We start from the raw sequence: 22,180 nt of genomic DNA on the forward strand, positions 1-22,180 counted from the left end.
TTTCAAGGAATTTCTTCAGACTGTAAATCCTCTTTCAGACAACAGAGATGGGTTTCTGCAGGAAGTTTGGGAACAATCATTTGATTGTTCATTTCCAAAACCAGAGTTACAAGAAATGCAGAATAGGAAATGCACTGGGGAGATGAAGCTGGAGGACCTTCCTGGGCCTTTGTTTGAAATCGAAATGACTGGCCAAAGCTATAGTATTTACAATGCTGTTTATGCAGTGGCTCATGCTTTGCAAAGTCTACTCATTCTGGAGTTCAATAGAAAGAAGACTAAGATGGATAAAAAACCCGATTTTCAATATCTGCAGGCTTGGCAGGTATTCCGTTTGCATTTGATACCTCTTTCATTTCAATGAGCAGTTTGATGTACAATTATCTTTTGAATTCATTGTAGAATGTCTTAATCTTTTCTGCATGTGGAATCAAGTATGAGAAACAACATAGAAATAAGGAAGACTTTCCTGATTGTGAGAACAATTAACAATTAATTAGTGGAACAACTTGCCTTCAGAAGTTGTTGATGCTCCAACACTGGAGATTTCGAGGAAGAGAAGGATAGCTAATTGTGTGAAATGGTACAGCGTCTTGTCCTTGAGTAGGGTGTTGTTCTAGAAGACCCCCAAGGTTCCTTGCAACTGTATTTTACTGTTATATCTAAAATACATATAGAAATAACAGTTTCTGTTCTTATTGTTATTCTGATCATCAAGAAGCTACTCTATGAATTATGGTTTAGATGCGGGCAGGAGTTATTTAATTAATCACCATAGCTTCCAAAATAAGAGATAATTAAAATGATAATTTAAATTACTTTTCATTGTCCCCTCCAAAAATAATTCTCCAAGAACTTTTTATGTGGCTCATGCAGTTTCTGTCTCTATCAGGGTTTTACAGGAATAAAATAAAAGTGGTCTTTTTAATATATGCATACATAGTATGAACCAAACCTATGTTTGCAATTATCTCTACCACTAATCTATCTATCAAAGAAAGCTCAGATTCTAAAATTTTGTTAGAGGAATTTAGTCAGACCTCAAACTCTAAAATAGCTTTGTATCAATGAGGAAAGATTATATATAGATTAGGTTGAATTAGTTCTTTCAAAAGGAAACCCAAATCATAATTGAAGGAAGTTACCTAATTCCAAAAGTGTATTTTCATTCTGCTTCAACTCCTTCTTAGCTTTCCTTAAAGTAATATAAAATTAATTAATTAATTATTTCCACGCAATATCAATTATCAAACCTCTAAGCATACATATATAATAATAGTTATAGGAATGGTAAGAATGAGTGAATGAAAATTGAATATGGTGTTCTCTTCTCCATTATTAGCTTTTCAATTCCCTTTCTCTTCTATTTCCTTTTAAGTAGCTCCATTCATTTCTTCAAGGCATTTCTTTTAACAATTCAGTTGGGGAGAGAGTGTTCCTGAATGAGAAAGGAAAAGCAACAGGTGGATTCGACATCACCAACTTGATCACTTTTCCAAACAGATCCTTTCAGAGAGTTAGAGTTGGAAAGCTGGATCTACAGGCCCCAAAAGGGAAGGAATTACTCATTGATGAAGATGTGATTGTCTGGAATCCAGCTTTTAACCAGGTAAATAGACAATGCCATAATTCATTATTGTCCCATATTGAACACAATCTCTTTTCATATCTGATTTCTGGTTTTTTAAAGAAACAATGGCATATTCTTTTCAAATGTTGTTGATGATGGTTCATGACTTACTTTACAAGATATAAAGTAAGTCATGAACCACAGAGAGTTTGGTACAAGGGTTAATAGTGTCACTGTCAGATACATTGCTTCAGGTTTCTACCCTCTGTTCTTTTCTGCCAGAGTATCTTTTCCAGTTCTTGTGATATTCAAGATACAAGTTGTACTCTCATGCATCTTGAAATAAAAAATGATAGATTTTCTATTTAGATGCATTCTTAGATATAAACCTTGGATTAATCCTTAGATGAAATATTGGAATATATATATATATATTTCCCTATGGTTAGGGTGGAAGATATAACATTTTCACAATAACAAAAGCATCAAGATGTACTTTCTGATTTTCTCAATGTACAAAGTAGCTACTTTGAGGTGCCCTGCAAGTAATGCTTTCCTTGTTCCACATGAGTGGTACCAGCCTGGAGACTTCATCATTGGTGGAATAGCGTCCCACATTCTTTACCACTTTTTTGAAATGAAATTTAATGAACATCCTGCCAGAAGACCTAATGATGTACCAATGTAAGAATTTTCCTTTGCTAATCTTAGCCAGATGTCCAAAAATCCCTTATAAAAGTAAAAGCTGTTTGTGCATAAATGTAGGGTTCTTCTATGGCATCTATGCTTTCTGTGTCTTTCAATTATATCTGGTTCTTGCAGAAGAAATAATATTCTTCACATTTTTTAAAAAAAACTTTCACACACATTGTTGAATATTTACTGAAATTGAGCTAATTTTTTAAAAGGTTTGGCATTATCTCTCCTCCCAAAACATACAAAGAGTAAATGGTGACACCTGCTAAATCTGTTCATTTATCATTTTCTGAAAATCTCATAGAAAATAAATATAGAACTTTGAAAAGTATATATTTCTTACAAGTCATTGAAATACTGTGTAAAAGGTAAATTTAAACTGTGGAGAAATTATCAATAAAGGAGAATATTTTAGCACAGTGTTGAAATGAGGGCTCCTTGATGCTCTCTGAATTTGATTATTTTCTTGCAGATATTTAATTAAACAAATTAGGTGATATCATCAGGGTTTATAATTAGGAATTTTAGAAAAGATATTATGTTTTTATTACTATCAAAGAAAGAAATGGCTATTATTCTTAAGAAATAATGCCGCCTTATGAGAATTGTCAGCTTACTTTTACAACAAGGGTATTTCAATTATTTGCAGTATAATCACCAAATTTCATCAGCACGTCCTTGCCTTGGCCTTTGCTATGAAGGAGATCAATGAGGACTGCCAGATCTTACCTAATGTCACTCTTGGGTTCCACATCTAAGACAGTTACTACAACCCAAGGATGACCTATCGCACCACTCTGGACCTCTTTTTTAAATCCCAGGAATTTGTCCTTAACTACAAATGTGATCGCCAGAAAAAACTCATGGCTATTATTGGAGGATTGGATTTTGATACATCATCTTATATTTCTGAAATAATGGGTTTCTTCAAGTTTTCACAAGTAAGCTGTGATGGGGCTGAGTACAAAAAAACTATATGTTGTTGTTGTTGTTGTTGTTATGGAATAATTAATGAGCATCAAAGACTTAGGTTTGTGTTAGGATGTTCTGCATGTCTTAAGGTCTACTACGTAGCATTCTTTTCTGATACTACTATGCCAATTACAGGAATTGAATATCTAGAGACATTCCATATCTAAGGGAAGATTTCAATGTACTACTCTTTGCCCATATTAAAACAATTGATCTTTTAAATGTGCTTGAAGTAATTCCAGCACATTTCTTTTGTATTAATATTTAGAAGAATGCTAGGAAACAAAATTCTTAGATATATTTTATAGGAAAACTAGACTAGAAAAAATAAGTTCAATTTAATATTTGAACAGAATTGTACTCCACTTTTTTTTAGCTGACATATGGCTCATTGGCCCAAGATGCATTTCAGACCAGTAAGCTCTCTTCACTTTATTTCATGGTCCCAAAAGAGGACCATCAATACATTGGAATTATTCAACTACTTCACCATTTCGGGTGGACGTGGATTTTGGATTTATGCTGTTGATAACAATAATGGAGAAAATTTCTTACAGAAAATACAGCCCTTACTTTCAGAGAACGGAATCTGCTCATCATTCATAGAAAGGCTTGCACAACTGATCCACTTAGAAGACCTCCAAGAACTTTATCATACAGTCTCAATTATCTCCATTAATTTTATGAACAGCAAAACCAATGCATTTCTTGTCCATGGAGAATCCTGGGCAATTTTGTGGTTAAGATTTGTCACATTTTTGGCAGATCCTGAGAGCAAGGAAACTGCATTATTTAGAAAGGTGTGGATCATGACTGCACAGATTGATTTCATATTATCAGGATTTCAAATCACATGGGATCTCAAAATGTTCCATGGGGCTATTTCCTTCACTGTTCATTCAAGAGCAGTTGTAGGTTTCAAGAAATTTCTTCAGACTGCAAATCCTCTTTCAAACAACAAAGATGGGTTTCTGCAGGAAGTTTGGGAACAATCATTTGATTGTTCATTTCCAAAATCAGAGTTACAAAAAATGCAGAGTAGGAAATGCACTGGGGAGATGAAGCTGGAGGACCTTCCTGCACCTGTATTTGAAATGGAAATGACTGGCCAAAGCTATAGTATCTACAATGCTGTTTATGCTGTGGCTCATGCTTTGCAAGGTCTACTCATTCTGGAGTTCAATAGAAAGAAAACTAAGATGGATAAAAAACCCGATTTTCAATATCTGCAGGCTTGGCAGGTATTCCCTTTGCATTTGATACCGCTTTCATTTCAATGAACAGTTTGATGTAGAATTATCTTTTGAATTCATTGTAGAAAGTCTTAATCTTTTCTGCACGTGGAATCAAGTATCAGAAACAGCATAGAAATAAGGAAGACTTTCCTCACTGCAAGAACAATTAACAATTAAATAGTGGAACTACTTTCCTTTAGAAGCTGTTGATGATCCAACACTGGAGATTTCTAGGAAGAGAAGGATAGCTAATTGTGTGAAATGGTACAGGATCTTCTCCTTGAGCATGGTGTTCTACAAGATCCCCAAGGTTCCTTCCAACTGTGTTTTATTGTTATATCTAAATTATTTATAGAAATAACAGTTTCTGTTTTTATTGTTATTCTGATCATCAAGAAGCTACTCTATGAATTATGGTTTAGATGTGGGCAGGAGTTATTTAGTTAATCAGCATAGCTTCCAAAATAAGAGATAATTAAAATGATAATCTAAATTACTTTTCATTGTCCCCTCCAAAAATAATTCTCCAAGAACTTTTTATGTGGCTCATGCAGTTTCTGTCTCTATCAGGGTTTTAGAGGAATAAAATAAAAGTGGTCTTTTTAATATATGTATAAATAATATGAACCACACCTATGTTTGCAATTATCTCTACCACTAATCTATCTATCAAAGAAATCTCAGATTCTAAAATTTTGTTAGAGGAATTTAGTCAGACCTGAAACTCTAAAATAGCTTTGTATCAATGAGGCAAGATTATATATGGATTAGGTTGAATTAGTTCTTTCAGTTGTTGTTGTTAATTGTTGTTGTTAATTGAGAAGTTGTGTCCGACCCATTGCGACCCCATGGACAACGTTCCTCCAGGTCTTCCTGTTCTCTACCATCTTCTGGAGTCCATTTAAGTTCACACCTACTGCTTCAGTGACTCCATCCAGCCATCTCATTCTCTGTCGTCCCCTTCTATTGCCCTCAATCTGTCCCAGCATTAGGCTCTTCTCCAGTGAGTCCTTCCTTCTCATTAGGTAGCCAAAGTATTTGAGTTTCAACTTCAGGATCTGGCCTTCTAAAGAGCAGTCGGGGTTGATCTCTTCTAGGACTGACTGGTTTGAACACCTTGCAGTCCAAGGGACTCGCAGGAGTCTTCTCCAGCACCATAGTTCAAAGGCCTCAATTCTTTTGCGCTCAGCCTTTCTTATGGTCCAACTTTCACAGCCGTACATTGCAACTGGGAAAACGATGGTCTGGAGTATACTTTTGATGGCAGGGTGATGTCTCTGCTTTTTAGTATGCTGTCTAGATTTGCCATAGCTTTCCTCCCAGGAACAAGCATCTTTTAATTTCTTGGCTGCAGTCACCATCTGAGGTGACTTTTGAGCCCAGAAAAATAAAATCTGTCACTACCTCCATTTCTTCCCCATCTATTTGCCAGGAATTGAGAGGGCCGGATGCCATGATTTTGGTTTTCTTAATGTGGAGTTTCAAGCCAACTTTTGCACTCTCCTTCTTCACCCGCATCAAGAGGCTCTTTAGTTCCTCTTCACTTTCTGCCATTAGAGTGGGATCATCTGCATATCTTAGGTTGTTGATATTTCTCCCGGCAATCTTAATTCCAACTTTTGATTCATCTAGCCCTGCCTTTCTCATGATGTGCTCTGCATATAAGTTAAATAGGCAGGGCAACAGTATACAGCCTTGCCAGACTCCTTTTCCAATTTTGAACCAATCTGTGGTTCCGTGTCCAGTTCTCACTGTTGCTTCTTGAACTGCATATACATTTCTCAAGAGACAAATGAGATGGTCTGGTAGTCCCATCTCTTTCTTTCAGTAGGAAACCCAAATCATAACTGAAGGAAACTGTGTTAAATGTTATTTCCAAAAGTGTATTTTCATTCTGCTTCAATTCCTTCTTACCTTTCCTTAAAATAATATAAAATTAATTAATTAATTATTTTCACGCAATATCAATTATCAAATTTCTAAGCATACATATATAATAATAGTTATAGGAATGGTAAGAATGAAAATTGAATATGGTGTTCTCTTCTCCATTATTAGCCTTTCAATTTTCTTTCTCTTCTATTTCCTTTTAAGTAGCTCCATTCATTTCTTCAAGGCATTTCTTTTAACAATTCAGATGGGGAGAGAGTGTTCCTGAATAAGAAAGGAAAAGCAACAGGTGGATTCGACATCACCAACTTGATCACTTTTCCAAACAGATCCTTTCAGAGAGTTAGAGTTGGAAAGCTGGATCTACAGGCCCCAAAAGGGAAGGAATTACTCATTGATGAAGATGTGATCGTCTGGAATCTAGCTTTTAACCAGGTAAATCGACAATGCCATAATTCATCATGGTCCCATATTGAACACAATCTCTTTTCAAATCTGCTTTCTGGTTTTTTAAAGAAACAATGGCATATTCTTTTCAAATATTGCTGATGATGAAGCACTTACATAACAATGTAAAAGCCATATTTGCACATTTGGTTAGCATTTGTGTTTTAAGTCATGAGAGTAGCACTTTTCCATTAGATTGTCAACATGTGCACTTATTTAATCATCCTGCCCTTCACAAAGGACCTTTTGTACATCACTGTAATTTCTATATCATTTTAACTTGTTGATGAAGTTGATAAATTAAGTATTCTTTCAGAAGTCAAAAATAATTCCCCACAATAAAGGAGAAAAATTACAAACTGTTTTAAATACCCCCAACTTCAAAACCTTTTATGCTTATCACCAGGTTCTTCCACTTTCTCGATGCAATGACCCTTGTTTCCCTGGATCCTGGAAGAAAGGGATTGAGGGGGAACAATTCTGCTGCTATGCCTGTGTTCCATGTCCAGAAGGGAAGATTTCAAATCAAAATGGTAGGGTAGGAATTCTATCATTTTTTATTAGAATTAAGCATACTTTAATAAACTACTTGGAGGCATAAAATTAATAAGACAATTTTCAGTAATATGAAATGCCTAGATGAAAAAGTATCCTTGATTTTTCTTCCAGATATGGATGACTGTTTTGAATGTTCAGAAGATCAGTATCCAAATAAAGAAAAGAATGGATGTATCCTGAAAGCGATGGTATTTCTAACTTTTGAAGAAACCCTAGGAATTGGTTTAGCCTCAGCAGCTCTTTGTTTCTTTTTCTTGACAACTTGGATACTTGGAACTTTTATTAAGAACAGGGATACTCCGATTGTCAAAGCCAACAACAGGTTCCTCACCTACACCCTGCTTGTCTCTCTTCTGCTCTGTTTTCTCTCCTCTTTGTTCTTTCTCAGCCATCCTGGCAAAGTGATCTGCCTTCTCCGACAATCAATGTTTGGCATCACTTTCTCAGTGGCCATTTCTAGTGTCTTGGCTAAAACCATCACTGTAGTTGTGGCTTTCATGGCCACTAAACCAGGATCTCAGATGAGGAAATGGGTGGGGAAAAGAGTGGCTTTTTACACTGTCCTTTCCTGTTCTCTCTTTCAAGTATTGATTTGCATTATTTGGTTGTCAACATCTCCACCATTCCCTGAGTTGGACATGTATTCAGAACTCCAAGAAATAATTTTGCAATGCAATGAGGGGTCAGATTTCTTCTTTTATTGTGTCTTAGGCTACATGGGTATCTTGGCCATTGCCAGCTTTTTTGTGGCTTTTCTTGCCCGTAAACTACCTGACAGCTTCAACGAAGCCAAGTTCATCACCTTCAGCATGTTGGCCTTTTGCTGTGTATGGATCTCCTTCTTTCCAGCCTATCTGAGCACAAAAGGCAAAGCCATGGTAGCTGTGGAGATCTTCTCTATCTTGTCCTCCAGTGCTGCATTACTGGGATGCATATTTTTGCCAAAATGCTACATAATTGTTTTTAGGCCTGACCTCAATCACAGGGAGCAACTCACAAAGAGAAATTAGTATCCTAAATTCACACAAGCGCAAAATTTAAGAGAGAATTTTTATAAGATGTTTTATAGATGGCACCTTGACCCAAAGAAAATGTCTATTATGTACCCTAATCTACAGCCGAAATGCTGGAGATGTGGATATTTGGATGCTACCTATTACCATATTTGGTGGACGTGTAAGCATATAAAAGCTTTTTGGATTAAGATATGGTGGAATATTCAAAGAATTTTTAAAAGAAGGGTAAAATTTACTCCGCAATTATTTTTACTAGGTATTGTTATTGACTGTGATGCTAAGGAGGTTATATTGATGTTAAATTTGATTACAGCCGCTAGGTTGTTAATAGGACAATATTGGAAGAAGGAATCTTTGCCTACTTTACAAGAATGGTTTCATAAAGTTTCGTATTTGGCAGAAATGGCAAAGATTTCGGCTTTCTTAAAGGAGCAATCTCAAGAAAAATTTTTTGCGGTATGGGAAAAATGGATAAATTTTATACAACATAATTTGGATATGGAAAAATATTATTTAGCCTTTTTATAATTTGTAATGATTGTTTTTTCTTTCTTTCTTTCTTCTTTTTCTTTTTTATATATATACATTTTTAATGTATTATTATTCATATATTTTTTTTTTTTATATATATATATGCTTTATTTTTCGTCTACTTTCTTCTTTCTTCTTTCTCTCTCTCTCTTCTCTTTTTATTTTTTATTTTTTTTCTTTTTTAGTATATATTATTCATTTTAAAGTTTATGTTATGTATATTATTTCTATATATATTATTACTGTGATTTTTATTATTATTATTAATTATTTTATAAATTGCAAATGTTATTTTTAAAATATTTGTTAAATAATCCTATATTCAGTTCTGGGAAGTCGGGGGGGGGGGTGGGGTGGTTGGGGAGGGGGGGGTGGATTTTTATTTGTAAAACTTTTGAAAAATTTCAATAAAAAAAAAAAAAAAAAAAAAAAAAAAAAGAGAAATTAGTATCCTATGTGAACTTTCTTGAAAGGAAAGATTGCTCACAAAAAGGAATAGAAAGACTGTTTGCTGTCTACAGGATATATATAGAAGTTTTATTTCTGTCAAAGAAGGCTTTGTGAAAGATTATTCTTAGTAGCAAGATTTATTATAATTGCCCATATCAAAAGAAGTGTTTTATTGTAGCATTTTCAACCTCTTTCAAAGATTGTTTAATTATTTATAGATGTTTTCCAGCCAGCAATATGTGTGTTGATTGTTGATTTGGATAAGGAGAGGAGGACTTCTTTGAAATGGCTTTGCTCCCTTCACTCAAACATTTTTTGTATGAGAACTTGGAAATTTGGAGACCCTACAGAAGATAGGGAATCTTGCTTTGAAGATGCCACAAAAGAAATGGAGATGCGGTTGCTCTAGGAGATTTTCATTTGCAATTCACTGTCTATAGAAATGAAGAAGTGAAGATGGATTTCTCCAAGGCTTTTTTTGTCATAGAATGCCCAGAACACAGTTCCAGCACCTTTTTTGGATGGAACCTTGCAGGGTGGGCAGGTTGTATAATGTGTGTGAGTTCCAGCACCTTTTTTTTTTTTTTTAACAAAAAAAGCACTGCATTTCTCACCTACTTGGAAGATTAAAGGTGGTTTATTGTGCAATTTCAGGAAAGACTTTGATATGGTGCCATTGCAATCCTGACTCTTCTTTCATAGAGGTTTAATATAATTAAATATAATTTCTATGTTTAAAAGTATTTCAGTTTGGTCTAATGTTAAAGGCATTGGACTAGAAAATGGGAGACCATAAGTGCAAGTCCTTGCTTGACCTTGAAAGCCAGCTTGATGACGTTAAGGCAAAAACTGTCTCCAATCCCATCCCATCTCACAGGTATGTTGTGGTCAGGAAAATATGACCAGGAAGGTGAATTGCACATGGTTGCGGCTTTGAGTTAAGTAAAAAGATAGGATATACTGTAAATATATATATATATATATATATATATATATATATATATATATATATATATATATGTAGGTCTTTGGTTGTTCGGGTTTTCTCCCGCGTAAAATTGGAAGTGTCTTGGCGACGTTTCGACGAAGTCCCATTCGTCATCTTCAGGCTGGTGTTTTCAGCTTCGTGCTTTGAGCAGCAATGTGTGGTCTTAGCTGTTTCTTCCTTTTAACTGCCAGTGGGGGTATGAACTGATTGGGTGGGAGCTTGGCTGTGTTCTGATTGGGTGGAGGTGTGTTCTGAATGGTTAGGGGCTTGGCTGTGCTCTGATTGGCTGGGGGAGTGTTCTGTTTGGTTGTGCTCAGGTTAGTCTGAGTTGCAGAGGGGTTTGAGATTTTGGGCTGCCTTATTATTTTTTGGCTTCGCGTTCATGGTCGTGCTTCTTCTTCATGGAGGGTGTCAGTTTGCTTCATGTATGGATTGGGGGGTTTAAAGTGGCTAATGATGCAGCTGTGGTCTGGCTTCTGGTTTGTGGTCGTGCCTCGTCATCGGTGTGGCTTTGGGTTTGTTTTTTGCGTGGATGTGTGGTGGTGACCTCCTGTGTGGTTTTTTTCTATCTCGATGGCTTCTCTGATTATTCTGTTATTAAAATGTTCACTTTTGGCAATGGTTCTGGTATTTTTAAAGTCAAACCCAAAGCCACACCAATGATGAGGCACGACCACAAACCAGAAGCCAGACCACAGCTGCATCATTATCCACTTTAACCCCCCCCCCAATCCATACATGAAGCAAACTGACACCCTCCATGAAGAAGAAGCACGACCACGAACGCGAAGCCAAAAAATAAGAAGGCAGCCCAAAATCTCAAACCCCTCTGCAACTCAGACTAACCTGAGCACAACCAAACAGAACACTCCCCCAGCCAATCAGAGCACAGCCAAGCCCCTAACCATTCAGAACACACCTCCACCCAATCAGAACACAGCCAAGCTCCCACCCAATCAGTTCATACCCCCACTGGCAGTTAAAAGGAAGAAACAGCTAAGACCACACATTGCTGCTCAAGCACGAAGCTGAAAACACCAGCCTGAAGATGACGAATGGGACTTCGTCGAAACGTCGCCAAGACACTTCCAATTTTACGCGGGAGAAAACCCGAACAACCAAAGACCTACATACAAATACCCGCGAAAACCTCAGAAAACATAATATATATATATATATATATATATATATATATATATATATATATATATATATATATATATATATATATTAAACAATGAAATATACGAACACCAGGAAGTTATAAAACTATAAAAAGTTTTAATAAAACCAGAATAAAACCAAGCTTTTGCTGGCATCTGCCAGCATCATCAGGGTGGTCTCCAGTCGATGGGAGAAGCTATTTATAAGTGTGGCATTCTTTGCACCCGGCTTCTTGACCTCTTCATGGGTCCCAGCCAATCCACCTGCGTTTTGATCGTAGTTTCTGTGTTGCAAGCTGTAATTCATCAGGCGCCATGGACTATCATCCAGACCCTCCCTCCCCATTAGGTCCCATACAGAAGAACATACATCACAGAGACTTCGTATCACTCTCCCGTATATCAACACCGTCTCAGAAGCCACGGCTAGAATATTGGCACCCTATGATGTGAGGGTGGCACATAACCCCAACCAGACCCTGCGATCTAAGGTGATGAGATTGAAAGATCCACTCCCCACCATGGAGAAGTCCAATGTCATTTACAGGATCAACTGTGAAGGTTGCTCTGCTAACTACGTGGGGGAGACCTCCAAACGTGTCAAAACTAGAATTCACGAGCATAAGTTGGTGGTAAGGAGAGGCGACCAGTATTCCCAAATCGGGGCGCATATGCTAGAATCTGGGCATAGGTTCGATTTCAGCAACGTGCAGGTGATGGCCAGTGACAGCACGAAGGGGGGCCGGCTCCTTAAAGAGGCGTGGCTCTCTAACGAAGAATCCATCAACAGACATGTGGACCTATGCACAGCACATGTAATATTAAGAGCATGGGCAATGCATGACCGTCCCTCCGGAGAAAAACAATGTAACATTACGTGCCTTCGGCAAAGAGGGTTGACGGAGGAGTCGGGCCTTGGAAACACCCAGACAGGGAATAACCAGCAGCAGAGTAACTCTCCACCTGCTGAAACATATGCCCCTCCCTCATGGATACAGGAGTGGATTGACAACCAAGAGCCAAGTGCCGGGAACAGCGAGGAGTTTGACAAAAAAGCGATCTGGTATAGACTTTGGGTTATTAAACAATCATGATTCGAAGGATTGGAGTGCTACGTGTAATTCCACCAGCGATCCTGCAACTAACTTTATTAATGACATTTCCCATTTGAATTGTTATTGCCTTGGGAACGCAGGAGAACAACGGGGAGATGAGAAGCCTGTTCTCTATAATCTTAGAGCTTCCACACGCTCCTACAGACATTTGAGAGGTACGACTCCCCGTAGGAATGCACAAGGAGATGCAAGTCATGACTGTAAGGATTCCGCCCCTCTCCTTTTAAGGAAGACTGCATACCCCCAAGTAATGAGTGAACACACGAACAACAGTGAAGGGACATCCCCCTCAGAAAAAGGAGTCAGCAATCAATTTGTGGGTGCCACGAATTCTGGAGAGGGTGTTAAAATCACCCCCATTGAAGAGAAAATAGAAAGGGGAGTTAATAAAGTGATACGAAGGATCGGGAAACAGGATGATGTAAAGACAATGGAATCATGGGCTACAGAGACAAACAATGAGGGTATAGTTTTGAAAGAGGATCGTAATCAGAGAAACAGGGGGAGGAGAAGAGAAATAGAGAGTACCAAGAAGGAGGATGAGGTGAATAAACAACATAAACACAGATAGTGCACATCTAATTACGTGGAATTAAGGAGTCCCCCCGACTTACAGTTATGCAAAGAAGGGAGGAAGAGCTGCCGTACCAGCACAAGTAAGGAAAGTGAGGGAATTACAGCTTGCAACACAGAAACTACGATCAAAACGCAGGTGGATTGGCTGGGACCCATGACGAGGTCAAGAAGCCGGGCGCAAAGAACGCCACACTTATAAATAGCGTCTCCCATCGACTGGAGACTACCCTGATGATGCTGGCAGATGCCAGCGAAAGCTTGGTTTTATTCTGGCTTTATTAAAACTTTTTATAGTTTTATAACTTCCTGGTGTTCGTATATTTTATTGTTTAATATATATATATATATATATATATATATATGTTTTCTGAGGTTTTCGCGGGTATTTGTATGTAGGTCTTTGGTTGTTCAGGTTTTCTCCCGCATAAAATTGGAAGTGTCTTGGCGACGTTTCGACGAAGTCCCATTCGTCATCTTCAGGCTGGTGTTTTCAGCTTCGTGCTTCGAGCAGCAATGTGTGGTCTTAGCTGTTTCTTCCTTTTAACTGCCAGTGGGAGTATGAACTGATTGGGTGGGAGCTTGGCTGTATTCTGATTGGGTGGAGGTGTGTTCTGATTGGTTAGGGGCTTGGCTGTGCTCTGATTGGCTGGGGGGTTGGCTGTGCTCTGATTGGCTGGGGGGTTGGCTGTGCTCTGAGGTATCATCTCGCTTGTTCATGCTGTGTGGGTGTTTTTCTATCTCAATGGCTTCTCTGATTATTCTGTTATTAAAATGTTCACTTTTGGCAATGGTTCTGGTATTTTTAAAGTCAATTTCATGTCCTCTGGCTTTAAGGTGTTGGACCAGGGAAGATGTTGGTACCTCTTTTTTGACTGAGTTCTTATGTTCTTCAATGCATGCACTTATTCTTCTGTTGGTTTGTCCGATGTATGTGGTGGGACAAGTGGTGCATGAGATTTCGTATACTCCTTGATTTTCTAATTCAATTTTATCTTTGGGGTTTCTAAGGATGGTGGATATTTTTCTGTTTGTGCAGAATGCTGTTTTGATGTTGTGTTTATGGAGGATCTAATCAGAGAAGCCATTGAGATAGAAAAACACCCACACAGCATGAACAAGCGAGATGATACCTCCTGCCTACCAGCCGTTTGGAAACCCGCCCTTATTGACAAACGACTCCCTAACACAAAAAATGATACCAGACCCACACTCACAAAAACAACACAGGATGTCACCACCACACATCCACGCAAAAAACAAACCCAAAGCCACACCAATGATGAGGCACGACCACAAACCAGAAGCCAGACCACAGCTGCATCATTAGCCACTTTAAACCCCTCCAATCCATACATGAAGCAAACTGACACCCTCCATGAAGATGAGGCACGACCACGAACGCGAAGCCAAAAAATAGCAAGGCAGCCCAAAATCTTAAACCCCTCTGCAACTCAGACTAACCTGAGCACAACCAAACAGAACACTCCCCCAGCCAATCAGAGCACAGCCAACCCCCCAGCCAATCAGAGCACAGCCAAGCCCCTAACCAATCAGAACACACCTCCACCCAATCAGAACACAGCCAAGCTCCCACCCAATCAGTTCATACCCCCACTGGCAGTTAAAAGGAAGAAACAGCTAAGACCACACATTGCTGCTCGAAGCACGAAGCTGAAAACACCAGCCTGAAGATGACGAATGGGACTTCGTCGAAACGTCGCCAAGACACTTCCAATTTTACGCGGGAGAAAACCCGAACAACCAAAGACCCATATATATATATATATATATAGATATATATATATATATATATATATATATATATATATATATATATATATATGAGGATGGTGTTGGAAAGGAACTTTGAGATCATCTGGTCCAACCCTCTTCCCAGGCAGGAAACCCTATACCATTTCAGACAAATGGCAGTCCAATCTCTTCTTAAAGATTTCCAGTGTTGGAACATTCACAGCTTCTGGAGGCAGGTTGTTCCACTGATTAATTGTTCTAACTGTCAGGAAGTTTCTCCTTAGTTCTAGGTTGCATCTGTCTTTGGTTAGTTTCTATCCATTGCTTCTTGTCTTGCCTTCAGGTGCTTTGGATAATAGTTTGACTCCCTCTCTTTGTGGTAATCCCTGAGATATTGGAACACTGCTAACATGTCCCCCCTAATCCTTCTCTTCATTAAACTTCATTCATTTATTTATTGATTAGCCCTTGAGCCATATTAAAGTGCAAAGTTCCAGAAACAAATTATTACTAAATTTGATAAAAACAGTTGATAATGGAATTAGATAAAATACAATTTAAAATGAAATTGGAATAAAATAAAATGAAATTGGAATAGAATACAATAATTTAAGATATAGATAGAATATAATAAAATTATATTCTATCTATATCTTAAATTATTGTATTATTGTGTCACCGCTGCAATCTACCCCATCAGTCCCACATATGCAGATCTCAACTTGACCATTTTGCTTAAGTACGGTTCTGGGTTAAACGTTATTTTCAAATTCTGGCCACATATAAAGTAAGTTGTTTTGATATGGGGAGCCCAATGGGTCATTCATTTTGGTATATAGACTGAGGTACTTATCTCTCTCCCTCTTATACAAGCAACAATCAAATAGGATGTGACCCAGGCCTTCTACCTCTGGTACTACGCAAATGCAGAGTTGTTCATTGTAGGGTATAGAATGGAATCTCCCATATTTAACCATTGTGTCAAGCTGTTTGAATCTTGCTTGCATAAATATGTGCCTTAGATATTTTGGCAGTTGTAACTTCAAATAGCCGTCTAGCTGAAAAGTATGTTTGTATTTGCTCAGCCATTTCAAGTTACCCACCCTATAAGGATAGCTATGTCATTTTGTGTTTCTATATCCTTAATGCTTTGGGCAGTTCTTTTTTTAAATCATTCTCCTATTATGCAAGAGACAGGAAGACCACAGCTTCTTACAACATTTGTTAGTTTGGTGATCCAGGAGCTTTGTGATTATAATTTTATTTGCTCTTGCAGACATAACTTGGGGAGTCTACCAGTCTCCATTTCATTGACTTTGTGCCAATAGTTATATGCAGTGGTGGGATTCAAATATGTGAACAACAGGTTCTTTGTGTGGATGCCACTTCTGGAAGTTCATTCTGGGCCTGGGCAACAAAAAAATAGGTATCTGTTCTGCTGAAGTGGTGCGAATCTGTTCAATCCCACCATGGTTATATGCTCTAATTTTGGATAATTCATGAGTTGTATGAATTCCCAATTCAGCTCTCACTACTGCAACAGATGTCCTTAGATCTACACCCAAAATACATTTCAAATTTGTTTGTTGTAGGACTGTGGTTGAGTATAGACCCCAAACGTCTGCTCCATACAAGAACATAGGGGAGCCTTAGCTTTATATACTTTAATTAATGGGGCTAGGGACCCTGGGTAACTATGATTCTTTAGTTTAAGCAGTAAATTTAAATGGGCTTTTGCTCTAAGTGTACTCTGTTGGTGATGGCAGCCTAAGATCCAGTCTTGGAAAAATTTACACCTAAATACACAAAGGTGTTAACCTGTTCAATTGATTCACCATCTAATTGCCATCTATGTCTCTGTTGATGTTTCCCAAACATCATGATTTTTGATTTAGATTTACTAATGGTTAGGGAGTTATCCTGGCAATAAGAGCTGAATCTTCTTAATAGCCTACATAATCCTACTTGTGAATACAATAATAAAATCATATCATCCTCATAGTACAAGCTGTTACAGTATGTATTTAGGATCACCAGCATATGTACCATGGGATCCTTCATTAACCCTGGCAAATCATTGATAAACTAAATAATAATGGGGCCTTACCCTTTTATTTGTGTGAATTCTGTTAGAGCCCCATTAATCCCATACCGCACCCTCAAACAGGTGCTTGTGTAAAGGACTTTAATCAAAACCAGCAATCTAGGTTCTATTTTAAAAGCTGTCAGTTTACTCCATAGTACTTCTCTGCTTATCATATCAAATTCTGCTGTGAGGTCTATAAAAGCAGCAAACAGGGGTCTCCTCTTACAGGCATATCTGGCAATTAGATGGTTCAAGACAAAGCAGTTATCAATAGTGTATCGGCTTTGTCTAAAACCTGATTGTTCTTCTGCAAAGATACGATTTTCCTCTACCCAGATTTCAATTCTATTTAAAAGATACTTACATATATATTTTGCTGCAATGTCAATCAGACTGATGCCATCTTCCACCCATCTGGTATATGGCAGGTGTTATTTATATGTGTAAAAAGACCTGCCAATACTGTTCCCCACCAATTGGGAAATTTCTTAAATAATTCTGCTGGTAAGAAATCCTTACCTGGGGCTTTATTGCTCTTTCAGCTTTCAATGTGGATTATATCTCCTTTTCCAAGACTGGTGGACAAGGTGGAGGAGTTCTAGAGTTTACTAAATCCCTGCTTAAAGACAGTTTCTCTGCAGGTTCCGTGGAAGCAAACAAACACTGATAATAATTCTCCCAGTCCTCAGCGGAGATTGGTATATCAAATGCAAATCTCCTTTCCTTTAGAACATCTGCTACAGAGTGCCAAAATTTTACTGAGTTATGACTTTTAGCAGCCAATTCAAGTTCAATCCAGATTGAAATAGCAAAACCTTTTTTTTAATTTTATATTTTTTTTATTCACTTCTTATGTGCAACATCTCAGCTTGTATAGGAACAGTAGGATTCCTCTGGGCGAGCCTCATGGCTGCCTACAATTTTTTTTTCAGCCTCTGGCATTCAGGGTCAAACCAACGGGGTCCACCCACTCAAGCTCTTTTTGTACTGGTTTAGTTGTAAGGTGTTTCTTCAGGATATTACAGAGATTAGATAACGTATTGAAGGCTGACAGCCAGTCAGTAGTAGAGGACTGGATTGTTCTAGCCCAGTTGGTAGCATTCTGTGCTTTAAGGCAGTCTGATATTGCCTTCGTATCAACTTTAAAAGCCCAAATTAATCTTTTACCTTCTGTCAGCCATGATATATGGTCTTAAATCTGAGCAGTCTCGCAATGTCAGGCTTACAGGCTGATGATCGCTATTGTCACTAAAGTGTACCGTGACCTCTGAGAAGAGGTCAGCTTTATCTCTAGACACACAAAAGAGATCCAGTACACTGCTTCAATGGACCGAGTGATATGTATAAGGATACCTGTAATTCTTATCCTTACCTCCCAGAATTTGGAGATTACTCTTAAAGATTAAGGAGACTAGGAACAGGCAAGCAGCATTACTTTTGTGGTCTCTTGAGAGCCATTATGTTTTATTAAAATTCCCATCAATAATCATACCAAATTCTTTGGAGTGGATTCAGCCAGCTGGATCAATTGGGTAGAAGGAGTTTTTACAACTTCATTTTGAACTGAATTAAACTTCTTTGCTGGTTCTACTCTTTTTGATATTCTTCTGGGAGTTATATTTCTCCAAGATATAATCTTATGATATTCCATTGTAAATTTTTTTTTCTTTTTATAATCTTAGCCAGTTCCCCCAAAATTGCTGATATTAGTAAAAGGTTTTTCAGCATAGATGTAGGCTTTATATCTAATGTAAGCCACTCTGTCTTTCATATGTTTCTTGTTGAGGGAGATAAAATAATATTTGCGTCAGAACCCATTTTTCCTGGGAGGGGGAAAATCTATTTCATTTCTTTCTATATCTTATTAAGTGTTCTGCCATTCTCCTGAGGGGGGGGAGGGGGAAGGCTCTGCAGTATTTTCTCTGCTTCACTACAATGTATCCTTCCTGCTGTTTCTACATACTTGTTCTTTGAACTATATCTCCCTTGATGTTGTCTTGGGTTGAGAAAGGAGTGTGCCTCAGGCCATCTGGCTTATCTCTCGCTGTGGAAGGGAAAGTGCAAAGACACAACAACATCTTCACAAGCATGGGAATGGACCCCGTTATCAGCTCCTTTCCCACAGCAGACTTAATACCTGAGGATTGACCCATTCAAACTGACCGGATGAACTATTGGGGTGGGGTGTGCTTGAGACCCCTTTAACCTATTGATCTGAGTGGGAAACCCTCAGATCCAGCCTATCATGCCTGCTATCAGCTTCTCCTAATAAAAGTTCCTTTTGGAAAGAAACTGTTCAAGAGTCCTGCTTTCTTAGGATGAGATTTTGAAGTGGGCCCTGACAATTTGTTAGATTAGGTTAAAGTGTTTGCAATCGAAGGTTAGAAACTTCTGTTGCAGGAAACCTTTTGAAGATTTTTAGTGAGCTTAAGGTAATACAAATATAAAATACAAAGCTAAATAAAAATAGAAAATTAGGGGAAGGAAAAAAAAGAGGGAAAGAAAATATAAGGTACAAAGGAAAAAAGAAAAAAGCATTGACTTCCAACTCTTTTTAGCACAGTAGAAGATAATAACATTATAAGCTCATTTTTTTCCTTTATGCTTTAGTACAGTGGTTCTCAGCCTGTGCATTGGGACCCCATTTAGGGTCAAACGACCATTTCACGGGGGTCGCCAAACAACGCAGTCTGCCATTTTTTCCCCTTTTCCTTAACTGTGCTACTCCCTTTTATTCTATTGGCTTTTGAAAGCCAATAGAATAGACTCTCTTGAATAGAGTCTAATTCTATTGGCTTTCAAAAGCCAATAGGAATTGTCCAGGCTGTCTCTGCCCTGCTGACCCCGCCAAAAGTCCCATTCTGCAAACGGTGCTGCACGTTGTCTGCAGCGAAGGCGAGCTGTCTGGAAGCTTCCACCCCTCCCTGCTGAGCAACTACTAAAAATGTAAGTAAAAGAGGGCCAGGGGTGAGAGGTGGGAGGCTGTTCGGTGCAGGGAGGGTTGCTGGTGCACGTGGGGCCTGGTGGGTGCCTTACCTCCCTTGGGCTGGGCCAGCTGGTGACCCAGCTGGTGGTAAGCCTGCGTCGTCCCTGCCACTTGCCAGCTACGCCTCGGCCGGCGCAGGGGGTGGTACCACGCATGCGTGGTGCTCCCGGGCAGGGAAAGTCCTCGACTTATGACTGGTTGGGTAGTCCTCAACTTACAACCGGTTGGGTTGTCCTCAACTTATGACCAGTTGGGGGTCGCGGCATTAAAAAGGTTGAGAACCACTGCTTTAGTATATACTAGCTATTCCTATAATCATGAATCTATCTAATCAACAAAAGTTTCATTTTTTTATCACAACACAAAATCCAAAAGTGATTTCCAAATACAAAACATAATTAAGTATATTCTTCTCTTTGAATAAAGCAATCCATTTAACCAGTTCTGCTTTTTCTTCCTTGCTGTGGAAAAAAAATATACATTTCTGTTTGCACTTAATTTTTTTTTATAAACTATCACCATTTATATTAAGAAAATTCACTATACTTTTTCAGACCCTTTAACCTTAGAGGGAAAAATACTTTTAAAAATCTATTTTAAATCTGTTTGAAAACACTAAACTTTCAGTCAGACCAATAAAATTCCAAGTAACTCCAACTAACTCATTAAAGTTAAATCACTCCTTCCAAGTTACCCTCATAAAATAAAAAAAAATTCTTCTCGTATAAATCCTTTTTAAAACTCTAAACTTTTCTTTAAGCTAATACATAGTTTTCTTTAATTTTCTCTTAACACAGATAACTCAAATATACTTTTGAATGATGGTAAATCTTGTAATATTTATTAAGCTTATAATAATTTATGATTATTAATTATCCTAAAACTTGTAATATTTTACAAGCTTTATGAATTACTTAAGCATTATATATAAAGGAAAAAAACTTATTTTCAAATCCACTTTACATTAAAATTTTCATTCTGTTGCTAATATCAGACAGATGAAAATCCATCCTAATTCCAATTGACATATTATGTTTAAATCACTCCTTCTAGTTTATCTTCACAAAAAAAATCTTTTTCTTCTTGGAATGTTAATTAAGTAGTCATCAACTTGTCAAGGATGTTTCAACTTTGCTAGTGCCCAAGAAGAAAAAGTCCCAAAATTGTCTCTTTGAAACTTGCATGTTTTCTTGGAACTCTTCTTTCAATTATGTTGGGAGGTTTATGTTTAAACCATCACAATAAACATTGATGTCAGCTTTATATTCCAAAATTGCAGTTGACTCCTCTACATTGCCAGCTACTTGTGCAATTCCTTGGTAGTTTGATAACATTCTACACATAATTTTATCTCTGATGGAGTTTGAGTAGGTTTTTTTTAACATATTTGGTTAGCTGATCTATGAAATAATAAGTTTTATTTTATGAACTAGTGAGGATTTTTCAAATACACCTCTCATAATTTTCTCCTCTTTAACTCCCTCTTTAGTCAAAGAGTAGCTTTTTTGTAAGTCCCTTAGGATTTGCTGGCCAATAAGGAATCATAAAAATCAGAACATTTTAGCCACCACAGCAAAGCAGACTAAGCTTCAAATTACAATTTTGTATCCTTCATTTAAAAAAAAAAATCTCTTCCCCTGGGCATGTGATCTTCACTGGAAACCATCCTTTATACTACTTTTGTTGGCAATTGCTCACTTAAAAAAATCAATAAACCATCAGACATTATCTCATCAAAACAAAATAATTAACTCCTAGAGGAATCACCATTTTTTTCTTAGCTTGGACCAAACATCAAAGGCTGCACAGAAGGGTATTTAAATTCAACAACAATCAAGATATAAAGTAAGTCATGAACCACAGAGAGTTTGGTACAAGGGTTAATAGTGTCACTGTCAGATACATTGCTTCAGGTTTCTACCCTCTGTTCTTTTCTGCCAGAGTATCTTTTCCAGTTCTTGTGATATTCAAGATACAAGTTGTACTCTCATGCATCTTGAAATATAAAATGATAGATTTTCTATTTAGATGCATTCTTAGATATAAATCTTGGATTAATCCTTAGATGAAATATTGGAATATATATATATATATTTCCCTATGGTTAGGGTGGAAGACATAACATTTTCACAATAACAAAAGCATCAAG

At 37.6% G+C, this 22,180-nt stretch overlaps 1 protein-coding gene across 1 annotated transcript; it reads left to right on the forward strand.

Annotated features, from left to right (window-relative positions):
* The first annotated feature begins 3,045 nt into the window (after positions 1–3,045).
* On the forward strand, positions 3,046–8,378 carry LOC120319956 (vomeronasal type-2 receptor 26-like). Its single transcript, XM_039369361.1, has 5 exons — positions 3,046–3,207; positions 3,691–4,479; positions 6,703–6,798; positions 7,217–7,343; positions 7,480–8,378. The coding sequence occupies exons 1-5, from the start codon at positions 3,046–3,048 to the stop codon at positions 8,376–8,378; spliced, it is 2,073 nt and encodes a 690-aa protein (XP_039225295.1).
* The last annotated feature ends 13,802 nt before the right edge of the window (positions 8,379–22,180 follow it).

This window comes from Crotalus tigris, unplaced genomic scaffold, assembly GCF_016545835.1.
Source record: "Crotalus tigris isolate CLP2741 ecotype Arizona unplaced genomic scaffold, ASM1654583v1 scf7180000021054.72434, whole genome shotgun sequence".
Taxonomy (NCBI): Eukaryota; Metazoa; Chordata; class Lepidosauria; order Squamata; family Viperidae; genus Crotalus; species Crotalus tigris.

Coding starts and splice junctions, on each gene's coding strand:
- LOC120319956 (XM_039369361.1), top strand. CDS start 3,046: ATGACCTATCGCACCACTCTGGACCTCTTTTTTAAATCCCAGGAATTT. Junction 6,799..7,216: donor GGAATCTAGCTTTTAACCAG/GTAAATCGACAA, acceptor GCTTATCACCAG/GTTCTTCCACTTTCTCGATG. Junction 7,344..7,479: donor GAAGATTTCAAATCAAAATG/GTAGGGTAGGAA, acceptor TTTTTCTTCCAG/ATATGGATGACTGTTTTGAA.